This window comes from Nematolebias whitei, chromosome 11 (assembly GCF_014905685.2).
Source record: "Nematolebias whitei isolate Nwh7 chromosome 11, NemWhi1, whole genome shotgun sequence".
NCBI classification, from domain to species: Eukaryota; Metazoa; Chordata; class Actinopteri; order Cyprinodontiformes; family Rivulidae; genus Nematolebias; species Nematolebias whitei.
In genome coordinates, this window is record NC_056508.1 from 29,576,314 (window position 1) to 29,591,032 (window position 14,719).

General features: G+C 40.5%; 1 protein-coding gene across 1 annotated transcript in view; it reads left to right on the forward strand.

Moving 5' to 3' along the window:
• The first annotated feature begins 2,041 nt into the window (after positions 1 to 2,041).
• Positions 2,042 to 14,719, forward strand: part of nav1a (neuron navigator 1a) — a 43,991-nt gene continuing 31,313 nt past the window's right edge. Inside the window, exon 1 of the mRNA XM_037684842.1 lies at positions 2,042 to 2,289. Within this exon, the coding sequence (XP_037540770.1) occupies positions 2,186 to 2,289 (104 nt within the window). The 5' untranslated portion in view covers positions 2,042 to 2,185. The remainder of the gene's footprint in view (positions 2,290 to 14,719) is intronic.

Genomic DNA, 14,719 nt, shown 5'->3' on the forward strand with positions numbered 1-14,719 from the left:
GAATCTTTTTGCTGTCACTCTGTGGGAGTTATCTATTTTCTCTGGGGGTTTTTTCTCTCCTCTTTCCAGAACTCTCTTTATTTCTCCTTAATAAAAGGACAGTGTTAATTATCTCCATCTCCTCCCCCCCGTCTCCTGTCTCTCACCCTTCATTCACTTATTGAACCAACCCAGCAGACAGGCAGATCTATTCACAGGGGTCCACTCAGTACTTAAACACCACTGGATGTTGTGAGGGGGCAGAGAGGATACATGATACCCAATGTATTGCTTTGAAAGTCTCCACACACTTTGTTACAAACACCGGAGTCCTTTAACTTCTCTTCATTACATCCTGATGGAGGCACTGACGGTTTGGCTGCTGGCCAACATTTATTCTGTTTAGTGATCGTAAAAAAATTTGTGCAAAGTAGAAAAGGTACATGTTTTCTGGGAGATGCCAAACGGCTAGTTTTTCTTTATTGTTACATCTTCTATTACTATTTTTTAACTGCTGCTCATCATAAGAAATGGAAAACATTTGACTGACATATTCATCCTTAACACTATTTTTAAAAAGTGACACTCAGTGAGAAACTCAGTTTAAAACTTTGTTACAGTAACAGACCATGGTGCTGTGTGATCAGTTTGGGTTCAGTGAAAATCTAAAGAACACAGAGACGCTTTAAAAACTGAACCACTGACGTTTCAGTGGATAAACGACCTTACATTATTAGTATTTATTTAAAACTGCTTAATATGTGTTTGCAGAGTAAATAAAACCCATGAACTGGTATTACTGGTTTCAAAAGTTTGTTATAGTCGCACACACTGTTTTGCATCCACTTTACCATAAAATGTCGTATTAAAGAATTTAAATGAATTCAATGCTAACTAATGCTAATACAGAATCAAAACCTTTTTTTTATTTTCATAGAAAATGGAGTCTATAATACATATATGCAATTTTATTCAGAGCTAAGAGTGCAATCTAACAAAAAAAAATAGTGAAGTATAAAATACTGAACTATAATAAATAGACCATAAATATACAGAGTGCGTATTAAAATGTGTATGTATCATTTGTTCACAGCTAAATAATATAGAGGTGGAAAGGGTAAGTGATGACGGACACACTCCTCAGTGTTTTCTTTCCTTTTTTTAAATTTCAAATATCTTAACTCTCCATCTGCCCTTGGGTCAAAATGACCCATGAGGTCTGAAAACAGAGCCCTCTTGGGTCCAGCAGGAAGGTTAACATTGCATTTATTTTTTTTAGATTAAAAAGCTGCAGCATTTTTTAAAGCATGAGCAGTTTTCAGAACAGTAAAGATTATTAACAGCAAAGCCCATGCTCAATAATCCAGGTATACAATCCAACATTTTTCAGTCAGGTCTTATCACAAGCAGAACTGGTTTGTTCCACTTTGTAGTAAGCTGTTGGAGAAAGAACCAGTTTTGTGTTGTGTGTTTCCTTGACTGATGAAGCCTTCCGGATCGAAGGCAAAACGTTTCAGCACAAAAAAAGAAACTGATGACCTGACTGAAAAATGTTGGAGTAAAGACTTGGTTTTCTAAAATGCAAGAATGCAAAAGGTACAAAATTTAAATTGACATAAGGCCAATGTATGACTTTACATGTATACAATCAGCTAAACTGATGAAAAATTAACATGTTTTGTTTCTAAGATAACGGTCCATGGAGCTGTTGGACTGTATGTCACATTTTTGGACCAAATAAACTTATTTTTCCTCTTTTTAAAAATAATTCCGTCCACTGCGGCAGGGTTCTGGCTGGGTGAGTGGAATGGTCTGTCTCGTGCGTGGTTTTAGAGATTTAGGAGTGTAGCTTGACTTGTCGCATTTTGTGGATGGAATGATAACTCCTGCGCCTCAGTGCGCGCTCAGACCTCTGTGCGGCTTTTTGAAAAAGGCACAGCTGCTCGGGATCAGTGAGGAGGAGGAGGAGGAGGAGGAGGAGGAGGACCTTGGGGTGTTGCCTCTCTCCCTCTCCTTTCCCTCAGCAGCGTGTGTGTGTGTGTGTGTGTGTATGAGTGTGTGTTGAGGCACGGCGGGAGTGGGTCAGTCCACCGCTGCTGACTCTTACAGGCGGTTCCTCAGTTCTCAGCAGAGGATCCTCTCTCTGCCTCTTCCAGTCAGTCAGACCCACGCAGAGGAGGGATGCGTTAAACAGGAACAAAGGTGGATGATAGTAGAAATGAGCGGGCGCGTGCTGAATGGGAAAACGCTGCAGCTCCCGGCTTCGCGGCTGCAGCGCGCCGGGAGGAGGACAATGCACTATCTGTCAAGGTAAAGAGCAGACATGTACTGTGGGACTGCGGGGGCCGGAAGAGAAGCTAATTGACACACTGGTGACATTGCTTTTTAAGTGCGTGTGTGCGTGTGTGGAGTGTGAATGTGTTAAGTTGAGGTTCCGGTGCGTAAAAACGGAACAGCTGCTTCTCATTCAGACGAGTCCAACATCTGCGCAGAGCAGCGACTGGCTATTGTGACTGCTCTCTAATGAAGAACTGTGCGCGTGTGTCAGTGTAGTTGTTTTATCAACACGTGGGTGGAAGTTATTCACAGATGAAGCCAACATCAGTGCGCAAATAAATAAATAAATAAATGCATGCGCTGAAGCAGCGCGAGGTGCCAGGATGACGCGGCAGCTTCAGCAGGGAAACTATCAATTAGATGAGAAGAGCGTTCATGCACGTGCTGAAAGTCCGCGCGCGCGCCGTAAGTGTATCTATCTATTGTTGTAATGTGCACGTAATGACAAGTGGACGTCTAGCAGTGTGTGTGTGCGTGCGTGCGTGTGAGAGCGAGAGTGGTATGTGAGTGGGTGTGTTTGCATTGATCCAGGAGGATCTGCGTTTTTCTAAACTGCTGACCCACATCCAGAATGATGCATTCTCTCTGGATGTTCGCTGCAGTGATTGGGTGAAAACCAGCAAGCCTCCCTTTAAATCTTCCTGAAGCCCCCATCATTATTCATCTAAACGCACTGGGCCCATCATTATTCGCACTGGGGCCTGTTGGTGGCTGAGGATTTCTCCCTGAGTTGGGCTGAACTGACAAATACAACAAACTGGACAATGAGTGTTGAAGTTTCTGCAGGCTGGCTCATTGACCTTCATAATTCATATTTATATAAACCTATTGAAACAGAGACACACACGCTATGAGCACAAAAGCTTTTGTTATTCACACACTCATGCATCAGTCCAGGGTGTTTTATCACCTGCAGCCCAAAGGAGAAGACGGGAGATAATGTTTTTGCTCACGTGTGTGTTTCTGCTGTCTATTACCAAACAATATATATATATATATATATATATACTTATAAACCACTGAATGAATTGTAAATGACATTTTCAGGAAATAATCACTAAATGTACATTTTAACTGAGTCAATCCAACTCATGGATGCCACTGATTAACAATATAACTGTTTTAACTCAGTTTGTGTGGTAGTTGCTGAAGGTCATGCACAACACATACTCTGAACATAAGCTTGAGCATAATGTTACTCTCAATATCTGCCCTAAGGAACTGTTGCTTTGTAATTTGTGAACATGAAATGATCTATAATTCCAGCATAAAGGATGGCAAGCATATGCATTTCTTAAAGGAATGCTAATCCCTTAATTTATCCGTCTGTTTGCATTGGATATGTGTGCTCAAACAGACTTGTTGCCACAAGATAAATGATAAAATAATATTACACACTTATATGACTGAAGCCAGAGCTACAGATAGTGAGAGTTTCTGCTTATCTCATATGAGGGCTGTCATCGTCAGTATGTGACATTAAACATGTCAGTAGACATTAAAAATGGACCATTAGCTGACCACATCCAGCCAACACAGTCAGCTCTGTTGGGTCTATTGAAGTCAATCCACCAGTAGCTTCAGACGTTTCTTTGTGCGTTTTGCTTGTGGTGTCATTTCATCACTGTAGAAACAGTCTGCTCAGCATGACCTACCCCTGCAGCCACCCCACAGCCTCATCCAAACTGCAGATTGTAAGCAATTATCTCTTGGTTTGGTTTTAATCCAGTAAATATGAAGCATCATCACATTTCCATTGTGAGGTATACCAGTGAAGAGGGTTTATCATACCATTGCGAAATAATGATCAGGCTTATCTGGTGACAATGATTCAATTGACGTGTTTGTTTTTTTTATCAAATAACCTGTTCACCTGCACAATAAAGGCACAGTGGTGAAGTATAGATGCAACATCTGGAACATCTGTGATCATGTGAGATGTGAAAAGTTTCACATTTCTGTCTCAAAAACAGCATCGTTTTGACCATTCTCGCAGTCTTTAGGGCTTGAGATGAAAATCCAGGGTCAGAGATTTAGGTCACTCTGTTTTGGAAACAGACTTCTTTGCTGACTCAGTGGTTGAAGGTTCAACTGCCTTACCCCCTCACGATTATCGATGCATGACAGAACTTTAATACTCTTTAACAAGCAAACATGCCGACACACGCAGGAATAAATTTAAATTTAACAAAAGTGCTGATGTTGCTGAAACCGTAGATTATGCATGAGAAGTCAAGCAATTCAGCACTTTTATTGGTTGCATTTATATTCAGCTTTGGGATTACTGAAGTCACGCTATTAAAACTAGAAGATAACTGATAGATGAGTGAAAATAAGTGGGTAATATCTTAATTACAAATAAGTTAACCACGTTTTTTTAACCAGTTACACTGAAGTTTCATCAGAAACGACTCATTTTGTGTTGTCATGGTCTCAAATATATACGTAGGACCTAATGACATCCAGTGGTTCGGCTATGTACTTTCAATGTACACAAAGAGAGGGAGCGCCTCTTCTTAAAATTATAGGAAATATGAAAAAGTTAATGTGATCTTAAAGCATATAGCCAAAATGACACCAATGATGCTTTCTCAGTAACTCTTTAGAAAGCTTGATTTACGAGCCCAATTAATGCAGACAGATATAATTGATTTTAAAACAATAGCAGCTACAGTATTCATTTATCCCTGATGGTAGCTCTAGTATTTATTTATTTATTTAGCACCTGACCTGTTTTAGAACTTAATTGCTGGTATTTCTATATTCTCTGTTGTTTTTAAAATTCTCAGTTTTTTTGTTTTATATATCTTGTGTGATTCCTTGTGTATGTTCCTTTGTAGTGAAACTCTGGCACAACAATTTCCTGCGGGATCAATAAACGTCTATCTTATCTTATTTTGGCCATTTATTTAAGCCTCGATATAATTAAAGAAATAACTTGTAAAAAGTGGCAGCACGGTGGCACATTTGGCAGAGCTGCTGCCTCTCAGCGAGCAGGTCGCCCCGGTTCCACTCCCAGCCGGGGGCCATTCTGTGTGGAGTTTGCATGTTCTCTCCGTGCATACATGGGTTTTCTCCGGGTACTCTGGTTTCCTCCCACAGACTGTCTGATTGGTAACTCTAAATTGTCCCTAGGTGTGAATGAGAGTGAATGTTTGTCTTGTTTGTCTCTGTGTCCCTGCTTGAGACCTGTCCAGGCTGTCCCTCGCCTCTTGCACAATTATAGCTGGATATGGGCACCAGTGAACCCCACAACCTGAAAAAGAAGAAGCGGGTGAACATGATGGATGGATGGATGGATGGACTTGTAAAAAGTCACGTAAAGCTGTCATTGTTGTAATGTTAACTTTAAAGGTTGTAAACAAACTTATTTTGGCTGTAAAGTTGTGAACTTGAACACAGTTTATGAAGATAAATTACTGTAGTTTTTCTCTTCCTTGCCATCTTGTTTTATTCTTTCAGCCCTGACAGTACTCAAATAATTTCAAACTTAGCTGTTTTTTTTAAATAATTTTTCCTTGATAGGAGTTTAAAAACAAGATGAACTTCAACATCGTCTTAACCTGATACACCGCAAGTTTACTTTCCCTGTCTGCAAGTTCATTAGGGAGGCCTGTGAGTGAAACAACAGATGCTTGTGAGACATATACACCTTTGTGGAGCTAGTGTTCACAATCAGAGCTCATATTTTCATGAGGTGATCCCTCCTGTGGTTCTGTGAGGGTTTTTTCTTGTACTTCAAAGCCAAAGTAGGAGCAAAAGCCAGACAGTTATATGCCTTGACTAGGATAAGAGGACAGTTTTAAGACTAACATAAGCAGCCGCGGTGAATCGTGACCCCAGGGTGTTTGTTTTTACCTGACACTGAGGCCCTTTAGGTAAATATGGGGAAAGTAAAATGTGATGTGCAATGGGACAACTCTGGTTATAGATGAAGCAAAAATGTCGAAGTTGTAGATTTTTGATTAAAATAGAAGCCCATCGGCATGCCGTTTTCAGTCCGTGTGCACACTCGTGCAATGGTATGCTTATGTGTCTTCTCCATATGTTGAAGGATTAGGGAGTGGGAACCCAGAATACACTCGCTGGAATGTAAAGTGTGTGTTTTGAGTTGCTCGAGGGCAAAGAATGTCTCCTAAACTCAGTGTAGCACCATGAAGTGGTCGGTGTGTGTGCTATAAGTGACAGCAGGTGATGGGTGTGGGTTCGAGGGAGCGCCGTGAGTCCTGTTGGTCACCACCACATGTGGTCATATATGTGAATGCAGACAAAAACATACATAAATCGACACGTCTCTCTTCTTACTTGTATGTGAGTAATGTGTGTTTTATTAGGTGTCTGCTGTATCTTAGCCAGCTGAATGGAAAGGACTTTCAATTTTTTCCTGATTACTCGTTGGTGTTTGGAAACCCTTTGGCAGGTGTTCCAGTCAGATTTGTACTCTTTTTGTTAGATTGGATTTACACTAAAGCATTCTCAAACTCTTCTTTTTTTAATTTGCCCATCTTTCTGTCTAAAAATATCGGAAATGTATTTTTTCCAAGTACAGGAAAGATGCTAACTTCTGAAGTATCATTATTCCACAATCAATTGATTCACATCAGAAACAATTATTTTTACAACACATCAATAATTTTAAAGATGATATTCTCCAAAGCAGGAATATCCAACCAGTATTTTTTTTTTGGATTTTGACTGTATGACCAGTTTTACACCACCAAAGCACATTCAGACTGGAGTGTACTGTTGACTACAGTACACATTATATTTATCATTACATTTAAGTTGTGCTGTACAACCAATATAAAGCACATTTTTGTAAAAAAAACAACAACAAAAAAAAACATTGCAAACTCACCAGCATCACACATTCTTTGCTTCTTCTCCCCCCTTCAAGGACTTTCCTGGTGAGAAGACATTAAAATGACACTAGTATAACACATTCTACACTTTAATTTGAGTTACTCTTATCGCAGAAACCAAGCTTTGCAGAGATACTTAGTTTGACTTATAAACGTCTTTAATGATCTCAAGGCTTGAGCATTAGTTTTGACTCTGATCCAGATCAGGGTCTCAGATAAGCTTTTGCCCTGACACTTTTTGGAAGTAGACTATGGTAAATGGTAAATGGACTGTACTTATATAGCGCCTGTCTATCTTATCAAGACACTCAAAGCGCTTTACACTACAATCTGTGCCCTCATTTACCCATTCATACAGCACTCTACTAGATCTGTACAAAGAATAATCAGGTCTTTATCACATTCATACACTAATGGGACACACATCAGAGGCAACGAGGGGTTCAGTGTCTTGTCCAGGGACACTTCGGCGTGTGACTGCTGGTGGAATCGAACCCCCAACTCTTGCATTGGATGACAACTGCTCTAACTACTCAGCCACAGCTGCCCATGGTTTATATAAAACCACATTTAAAACATTGTATTTCACCAACATCACACATTCTATGCTTCTATCAGTACACAGTACATTCTATCAGATACAGTTTATATTTTGAGCAGTGATGGAAGTACACGCACTTCTTGGTTAAATGCTGTCTGGAAAATTCTGTGAACTTAAGCAACCACTAATTGTTCCCAAAGATGCAGCTGTGCAATGCTGTGTGTATCATAACTGAACAGTGTCTTATGTCCACCAACTTAAAAGTATTTTATTCTTTTTTTTCTTCCAATGCAGAGTCACTTTTGACTTGGTAATGAGTGTTTTGCAGCTTGGTACTGGCTCATGATCTGATGGCTGGGGAATTCTTCCAGTAAAGGAGTCATTTATGCCACATTTCCCCCCCCCCCCAACAGGTTAGCTGTGTCATATTTCCCTGTATTCTCATAGAAGTACTATCTTGTTTGTTTTCAGCTCCACACAGCTGTCTGCTGCGGCCCCAGGCTTTGTGACTTTACGATATTCTGTAGATTAAAAAGCAGCTGTCAGCGGTAATGCTTGTGTTTGTGCTGCTGCGTATGTCTTTGGATGTGTCTTTTGCACAGCTGCTTCAAGTTAAAAGCAATCTGGAATAGGCATGCTTTATTCAAAATCGGTGCCTCCTGCTCTTTCTTTTCCTCCTTTACCTTCCTTTTCGCTCTCTCGCTTTCTCTTCCTTCTTTCTGTCATTTTCAAACCAAAACATCCCCTGTGCGCCGTTAATTCACACAGCCGTTAAGTCAGCTGACACGTCTGGAGGAAGGCCAGAGGTAACTCTACCCCACGGTCCAACCCCTGTCTTGGGCCTCTGCGTGCCGGGGTTCCCCTCCTGAACTCCTCCCTGGTTCTTAGCTGTTGAGTTGGGGCTGAGAAGCTCCCCACCCTGCACCCCAGTCTAAACTGCTTATGAAGGGGATTTAAAAAGCCATTCCAAGTTGTCTCGAGAGTGCTGTCCTTCTTCTGCTTCCTGCTTTTTTTTTTGTGCAGAAGAGAGGGACTTTAGAGGTCAAAGGTCACTGGCTTATAGCAGAGTTCTTCTGGTCATCTCCTAAAAAAATCAAATGTACCTCCTCGCCTATTGTGCCTTCACAAATAAGAAGGCAAGAACAATTTATGACGAACATTTTTCAAATGTCTTCCCGTGTTATTTGTCACATACTGTATAGGTGTAGGGCAGCACGGTGGCGCAACTGGTAGAGCTGCTGCCTCTCAGCGAGCAGGTCCCTGGTTCAAACCCCGGTCCAGGGGCCTTCTGGGTGGAGTTTGCATGTTCTCTCCGTGCATTAGTGGGTTTTCTCCGGGTGCTCCGGTTTCCTCCCACAGACCAAAAACATGCATGTTAGGCTGATTGGTAACTCTAAATTGTCCCTAGGTGTGAGTGAGAGAGTGAATGGTTGTTTGTCTCGTTTGTCTCTATGTGGCCCTGTGATGGACTTGCGACCTGTCCAGGGTGTACCCCGCCCCTCGCACAGTGATTGCTGGACATGGGCACCAGCGACACCCGTGACCCAAAATGGAACAAGCGGGTAAAGATAATGGATGGATGGATGTATAGGTGTATGCCGAGATGGCCACCAATAATTAACGCGCTTAAACAAGTGGAGTATGTCTATTTCAAAACAGAGAAAAACTGTGTTTCCACAGGAGCCTGAGAAGCTGAGGCTCCAGTGAGTGCGGCCATCTTGGTATACATATCACCAATTAAAGTCACTGTAATGCCACTTTAATTAGTGATATGTGATTTATGTGTGCTGCTGTATTCATTCATACCCATCTACTCACTACAGACTCATGTTCAGGCTGCTGTTTAATATACTGTATTATTTTAGATTATTAGTGTTTAGCATATGTCTTAGATCTTTTAGCCTGTCGTTTGGCATTCTGTTAGCGTATATCTTACTGTATATCTCACATTCTTACATACTGTTTCTTGTTTTGTATTTTATATTTTTGCTATTTTGAGTGTAACTGGGACCTTGAGTACACTATTTCATTCCACCTCATGTACAACATGTGATGTGAATGACAATAAAGAATCTTGAACCTTATTTTAGTACCTAAAATCAATCCCAAACTTCCAAATACCCACAGTGGGCTTGTTTAGACTGGGGAATTAACCTTTTAACTTTAAGCATATTTGAGTTGAATAAAAGACAGAAGATAACACAGAAGAGTATTTCCTTGTAAGAAATCAGCTACATACATTTGGGTCCCTCAATTTTTTTGTTTGTTTTTTTAGAGTTTACATTATGAGAAGATCAAAATGGTCCTGTGGGATGTCAAGATGATGAACAGTCACATTTTTGTTCCAGAAGTTTTCTTTATTCAGTATTCCTTTTAGAAGGTTTAGAAGCTTTCAGTATTTTCCTAATGTCGTAGGAAGTGAAAACTTCTATAATGGCTCCAATATGTTGGACACTCATGAGCTGTAATAAGAACAGAAGAAAATCTGTTTTATTTGCTGTTTAAGAAGAATTTCTCCTATTGTTTTACTATATGATCCACATATCTACACACACACTACCGTCATACTCAGAAAGATTTCATTGATCAAAATTTCTATTTCATTTAACTTTCCATCCAGAAAGCCCTCAGGCAGTTTTTTCAACATGTCCTCCATCTTTTATGAGGGAAAACCTGGAAGAGTGATCGACCTCTGTATGCATCTAACACACCTTGGAACCAGCAAATACATTAACTGCTCGCCTTTAGCGTAACCCTCAGCAAAGCTGTGTCTTTAGCAAAACTGCACTTCTCCTCTGCTCATTACATCACACATTTTTGACGGCTAGTTCCAGCTTCACCCGGGGGGACAGTTGCGACCCAAACCTTGAGGCCATTCCTGTCGGCTCTATGCCCATCAAAGGCGCAACAAATTTCTCTTCAGCTTCGGCCATTTAGGGGATGCGCTGTTTGTATTTTCCACTCACACCTCTAGCCGAGGCCACGAATCCTGGTGGCAGATGGAATTAGCAGTAAATGTGAGCTCATTAACTCCAGCCTGTTCTGTAATCCCTTGTAATGCCCAAATACTGCTGGGTGTGTCCATCCGTGTTAGTGCGCACAAAAGGCTGTCCAAGCAGTTATTGCACATGGTTTCATCTCGCACTGTGGAAACAAAGCAGAGAAAATTACAAATGGTGCTAAAGGGGAAATAAATTGTCCGTGTTCTTGCGGGCCTGTTTTTAATTGAGGCTTGTCTGTGATAAGACACAGTGCAACTGGGAGACTGCACTGGGACTTTAATTAAAAGCCACTTTTATTGGCAGATTTGCTGTTAATTACTTTACAAGCGCCCAAAGCATCCAGACAACAACGTGGCATTGTTAATAAAATTTAGCGGAAGTGTTTTTTTTTCTTTAGTATTTGTATCGGTGAGTAAATGTCAGCGCAGCATGTGGAGCATTTCATGTTTGATAAGAACATGCCATGGCTCCAGATATCAGCAGCTGAAATATCTGTTTGCATAAATATATTCACAGGTGAGGTGTTACATAGTGGCTGCATGTCTGCAGTACCATGTACTGTATGTGTGTGGGGGGTGCTGGGTTTGTGTCAGAGTATCTGGAGACTCTCAAGATATAATAAGGGCTTTGCCTGCACAGGGACTTCTTCCATGACCCTAAATGGTGCTGCAGCAAAGATTATCCTTTGCAGAAGAAACGTCTTAAATACAGAAAAATCTTTGTGATCTTCAGTATATCAAAGGTTCGGAAAAAGGTTATACTGTTTTGATTGGATGATTATAATTCATCCATGTGTTTGATAATGCACTTGGATGGTTCACAGATCTGTGTGCAAGGCCATGTGTGTGTGTGTGTGTTATTGTTTCCTGGTGATAAGCTGATGAAGTGGTCCAGGAACCATATTGTTAACCATCTGTGCACACCAACCATACGTCATCCCCCCCCCCCCCCCCCCCAAACAGCAAGCTGTTTTATTAATAATATTGTTTTTTGTTATTGTTAGTACTGTTAGGTTTTTTTTTTTTTTTACATCTTTTAGTTTAATCTGTTAAACTGTATTGTCCCGCCACATGGTCAGTTCTGTGAACATGACAAAGTTGCAGCTTATCTGAAAATAGGTGTGGCCGGTCATTCCCTCCACTGCAAATGAGTCGTTGGTGTTTTCTCAGCGTGTTTGCTGCTGTGTGTGTGTTTAGTGTTACTTTAGGTATTTGGTTTAGATCCTATTTATATGTAGACTGAAACTTGCAGATGACGTTGAAGCGGGCTGTTTTCAGTCCGTTCAATAACTCCTTTTATTTTTACAGTACACATTTTGTTTCAGTTCACTTTTTTCTTCACCAGTTGATGAACGTTGTGGACACCGCAAACAGAAAACATATATTCATGCCAACACCTGCTGTAAGGTTGAATGTGACATTTTTAACAGTGTGGTTAAGTGCCTTTTTACTTCCTTATGCAAGGCCTGAGATACTTCTGCTCACACTAAAGGGAACTTTTTTTTTTTTTAACAATCATGTCATCAGAAACTTATCACTCACCAGTTTAGCCAGTTTACTGCCTTCTGCAGTTATATCATCTACGTATACCCAAATGGATTTTAAATGGGTTGTTCAGTACCAGTGTGGCCGTGTCCTGCTTTCCATTAGCCTGAAAAAGGCATCACTTTACCCAGCAGCACATCTGATTTTAGACATTTTGGCTTCTGCCATTTGACTCTGTGGATTTGAATAGAAATGGAAAGTTCCTGTCCCGCAGAGTTTCCATAAATTTACACAAGTTCGAGTTGGAACGGTTGTTTCCACTCGACACCCTGGAAAAGACGTGTTCAACCCCACGAGGGGACAGAATATTTTTCGATTTATCTTTTGAAAGATCTGGAGTCACTCTGCGTCCTGTCATTTCTCCGAAATGACTCTTCAACAGACCTTTTCATTGTTTTCTAATCCAGTGTGGTCTGACAGGTTTGACTGAAGGTTTTTGCCATTTCACAATTAGTCACATTATGTTCAAGTTTGTGCAGCTTTACTGAGCATTCTTGAATTCTCCTTGATGAGTTGAATATTCTGCTCCTCATGCTAATCACAAATACAACTCGTTAACTGCAAAGTAGATGTTCCCACTCCTTTTTCATTTGTCTTTTGTCTGTGTGTTTTTGTGTATTGTCTAAACTAAAATAATGACAACCAAATTCTAATGAGGCATTACCTTATAAGGACTTCCTGTAAACACAGACATAAAATGCTGGTACTTAAAATAAAAAGTGAGTTATCAGAGTAAGGATTGAGTTTTAGGAGGAGTTTAATTAAATTACTGTATTTTAGGCCATACACATCGCACAGCCCTATAAGTTGCATCAGTCCAAAAATGTCTAATAAAGTGGAAAAAATCCATGAATATTTTGCTTCGCCTTATAAGTCGTATCGATTATGCGTCACCGCTGACGCGTCACGTTTGTTATGCGTCACTGCTGACAACCTGGAAATGTGGACCGGTGTTGTGCCAAAAATCAATTGGCTGCCAAATGGCAGCTGCGGGAGCGTGCACGGGAGGACTTTAACAAGAATTTAACAAGATTAACACTTAAAAACAATTATTTGTTTACTTGAAATTATAGTAAAGTTGTTTCTCAGTCTAACTTTTCCTTAATGAATGCACTTTGACGGTAGAATCAGCAGCATTTCAAAAGCCGATACGCAGAAATAGGCACATGCACAGGACGACTCGCTGTGCATTTCTTTGAATTTAACAAGATAACCACCTATAAAAACAATTATTCGTTTGCTTGACTTTATAGAAAGGTGTGTCTCGGTTTAACTTTTACTTAAGAAAGGCACTTTGACGGTCAAATTAGCTGCATTTCACCGGAGCGGTGCAGCTAAATGAAGCTGGTTTGACAGTTGCTTCAAGCAAGCTGGACAAAGGTGGCCACTATGGCAAGCTGATCATGTCATTAATAACCACTTTTACCTATTACATGACACAATGGCATGCCATACTGCTCGAGTGCCATCTAGCGGATGAAAATGGTAGTGTTCAATATTTTCAGTCAGAATGAATGAAAACTGTCATATCTCAGTCAAAAGTCAGTTTATAAATATGGAAAAAAATCCATAAATACGTCGCTTTGGCGTATAAGTTGCAGGGCATGCAAATTATGCAAAAAGCCATGACTTATAGGGTGAAAAATAGGGTAGGTAAAAGTTAGGGGTTAGGATAAGGGTGAGGATTTATAAAGTCAGGTTGGATGATTAAAAGTGAGAGTAAAGACAGGGTTTAGAAATGCACTTTTCTTTGTGGTGAGTTCCGGTGATTACAGACACAAATGTCTTTGTTTTGTGTGCAAGTTTCAAGTGTCTCTTGCTTCTAAAAGTATTTAGCTCTGTAGAGAAGCACCGCATTCCTCCAAATAGCTTCTATTCAGTTTTAACAATTGTTTGTGTAAATTGCATACTCACCAGTTATTACCGGTCGGTCTGCTGTTGCAGGCTATCAGGTTTCTAATTCACACAAAACACTGTTCCTACAAGCCACAAGCAAATATGTGTTTTTATTTATTTTTTTACTGTTGAGTCTTTTGTCCTCTTGTTCAATTTGTCTGAACATTTCTCATTTGTTGGTGTCATAATGAGCAACCAAAAGACCCTTTATTAAAATCTCCACATAACGCAGAAGCCTCTTAATAAATGGCAGCAGCAGCTTCAGCCTTCATACAGCCTGTTTGTGTGGGTGTGGCAGTCTGCTCCCCTCTGCAGACAAAGAAATCATGTGTTGCTTATTTTAACTACTACTACTTTATTTATTCTGTAAATAAAAATGTCATATTCAAAGCACTGTTGAAACCTGCCTCAGTGGGAGGTCATCAAATCTCCGTTTGCTCAGAGCGTCATGGTGGATCTTCTTGTCACGCTGTGGGAAGCCCCTTGTGTGCAGATGGCTCCTGATGACCATTTATGTGTGACATTTTCTCTGCTCACAGGGATGCTGTTGTGCACAAG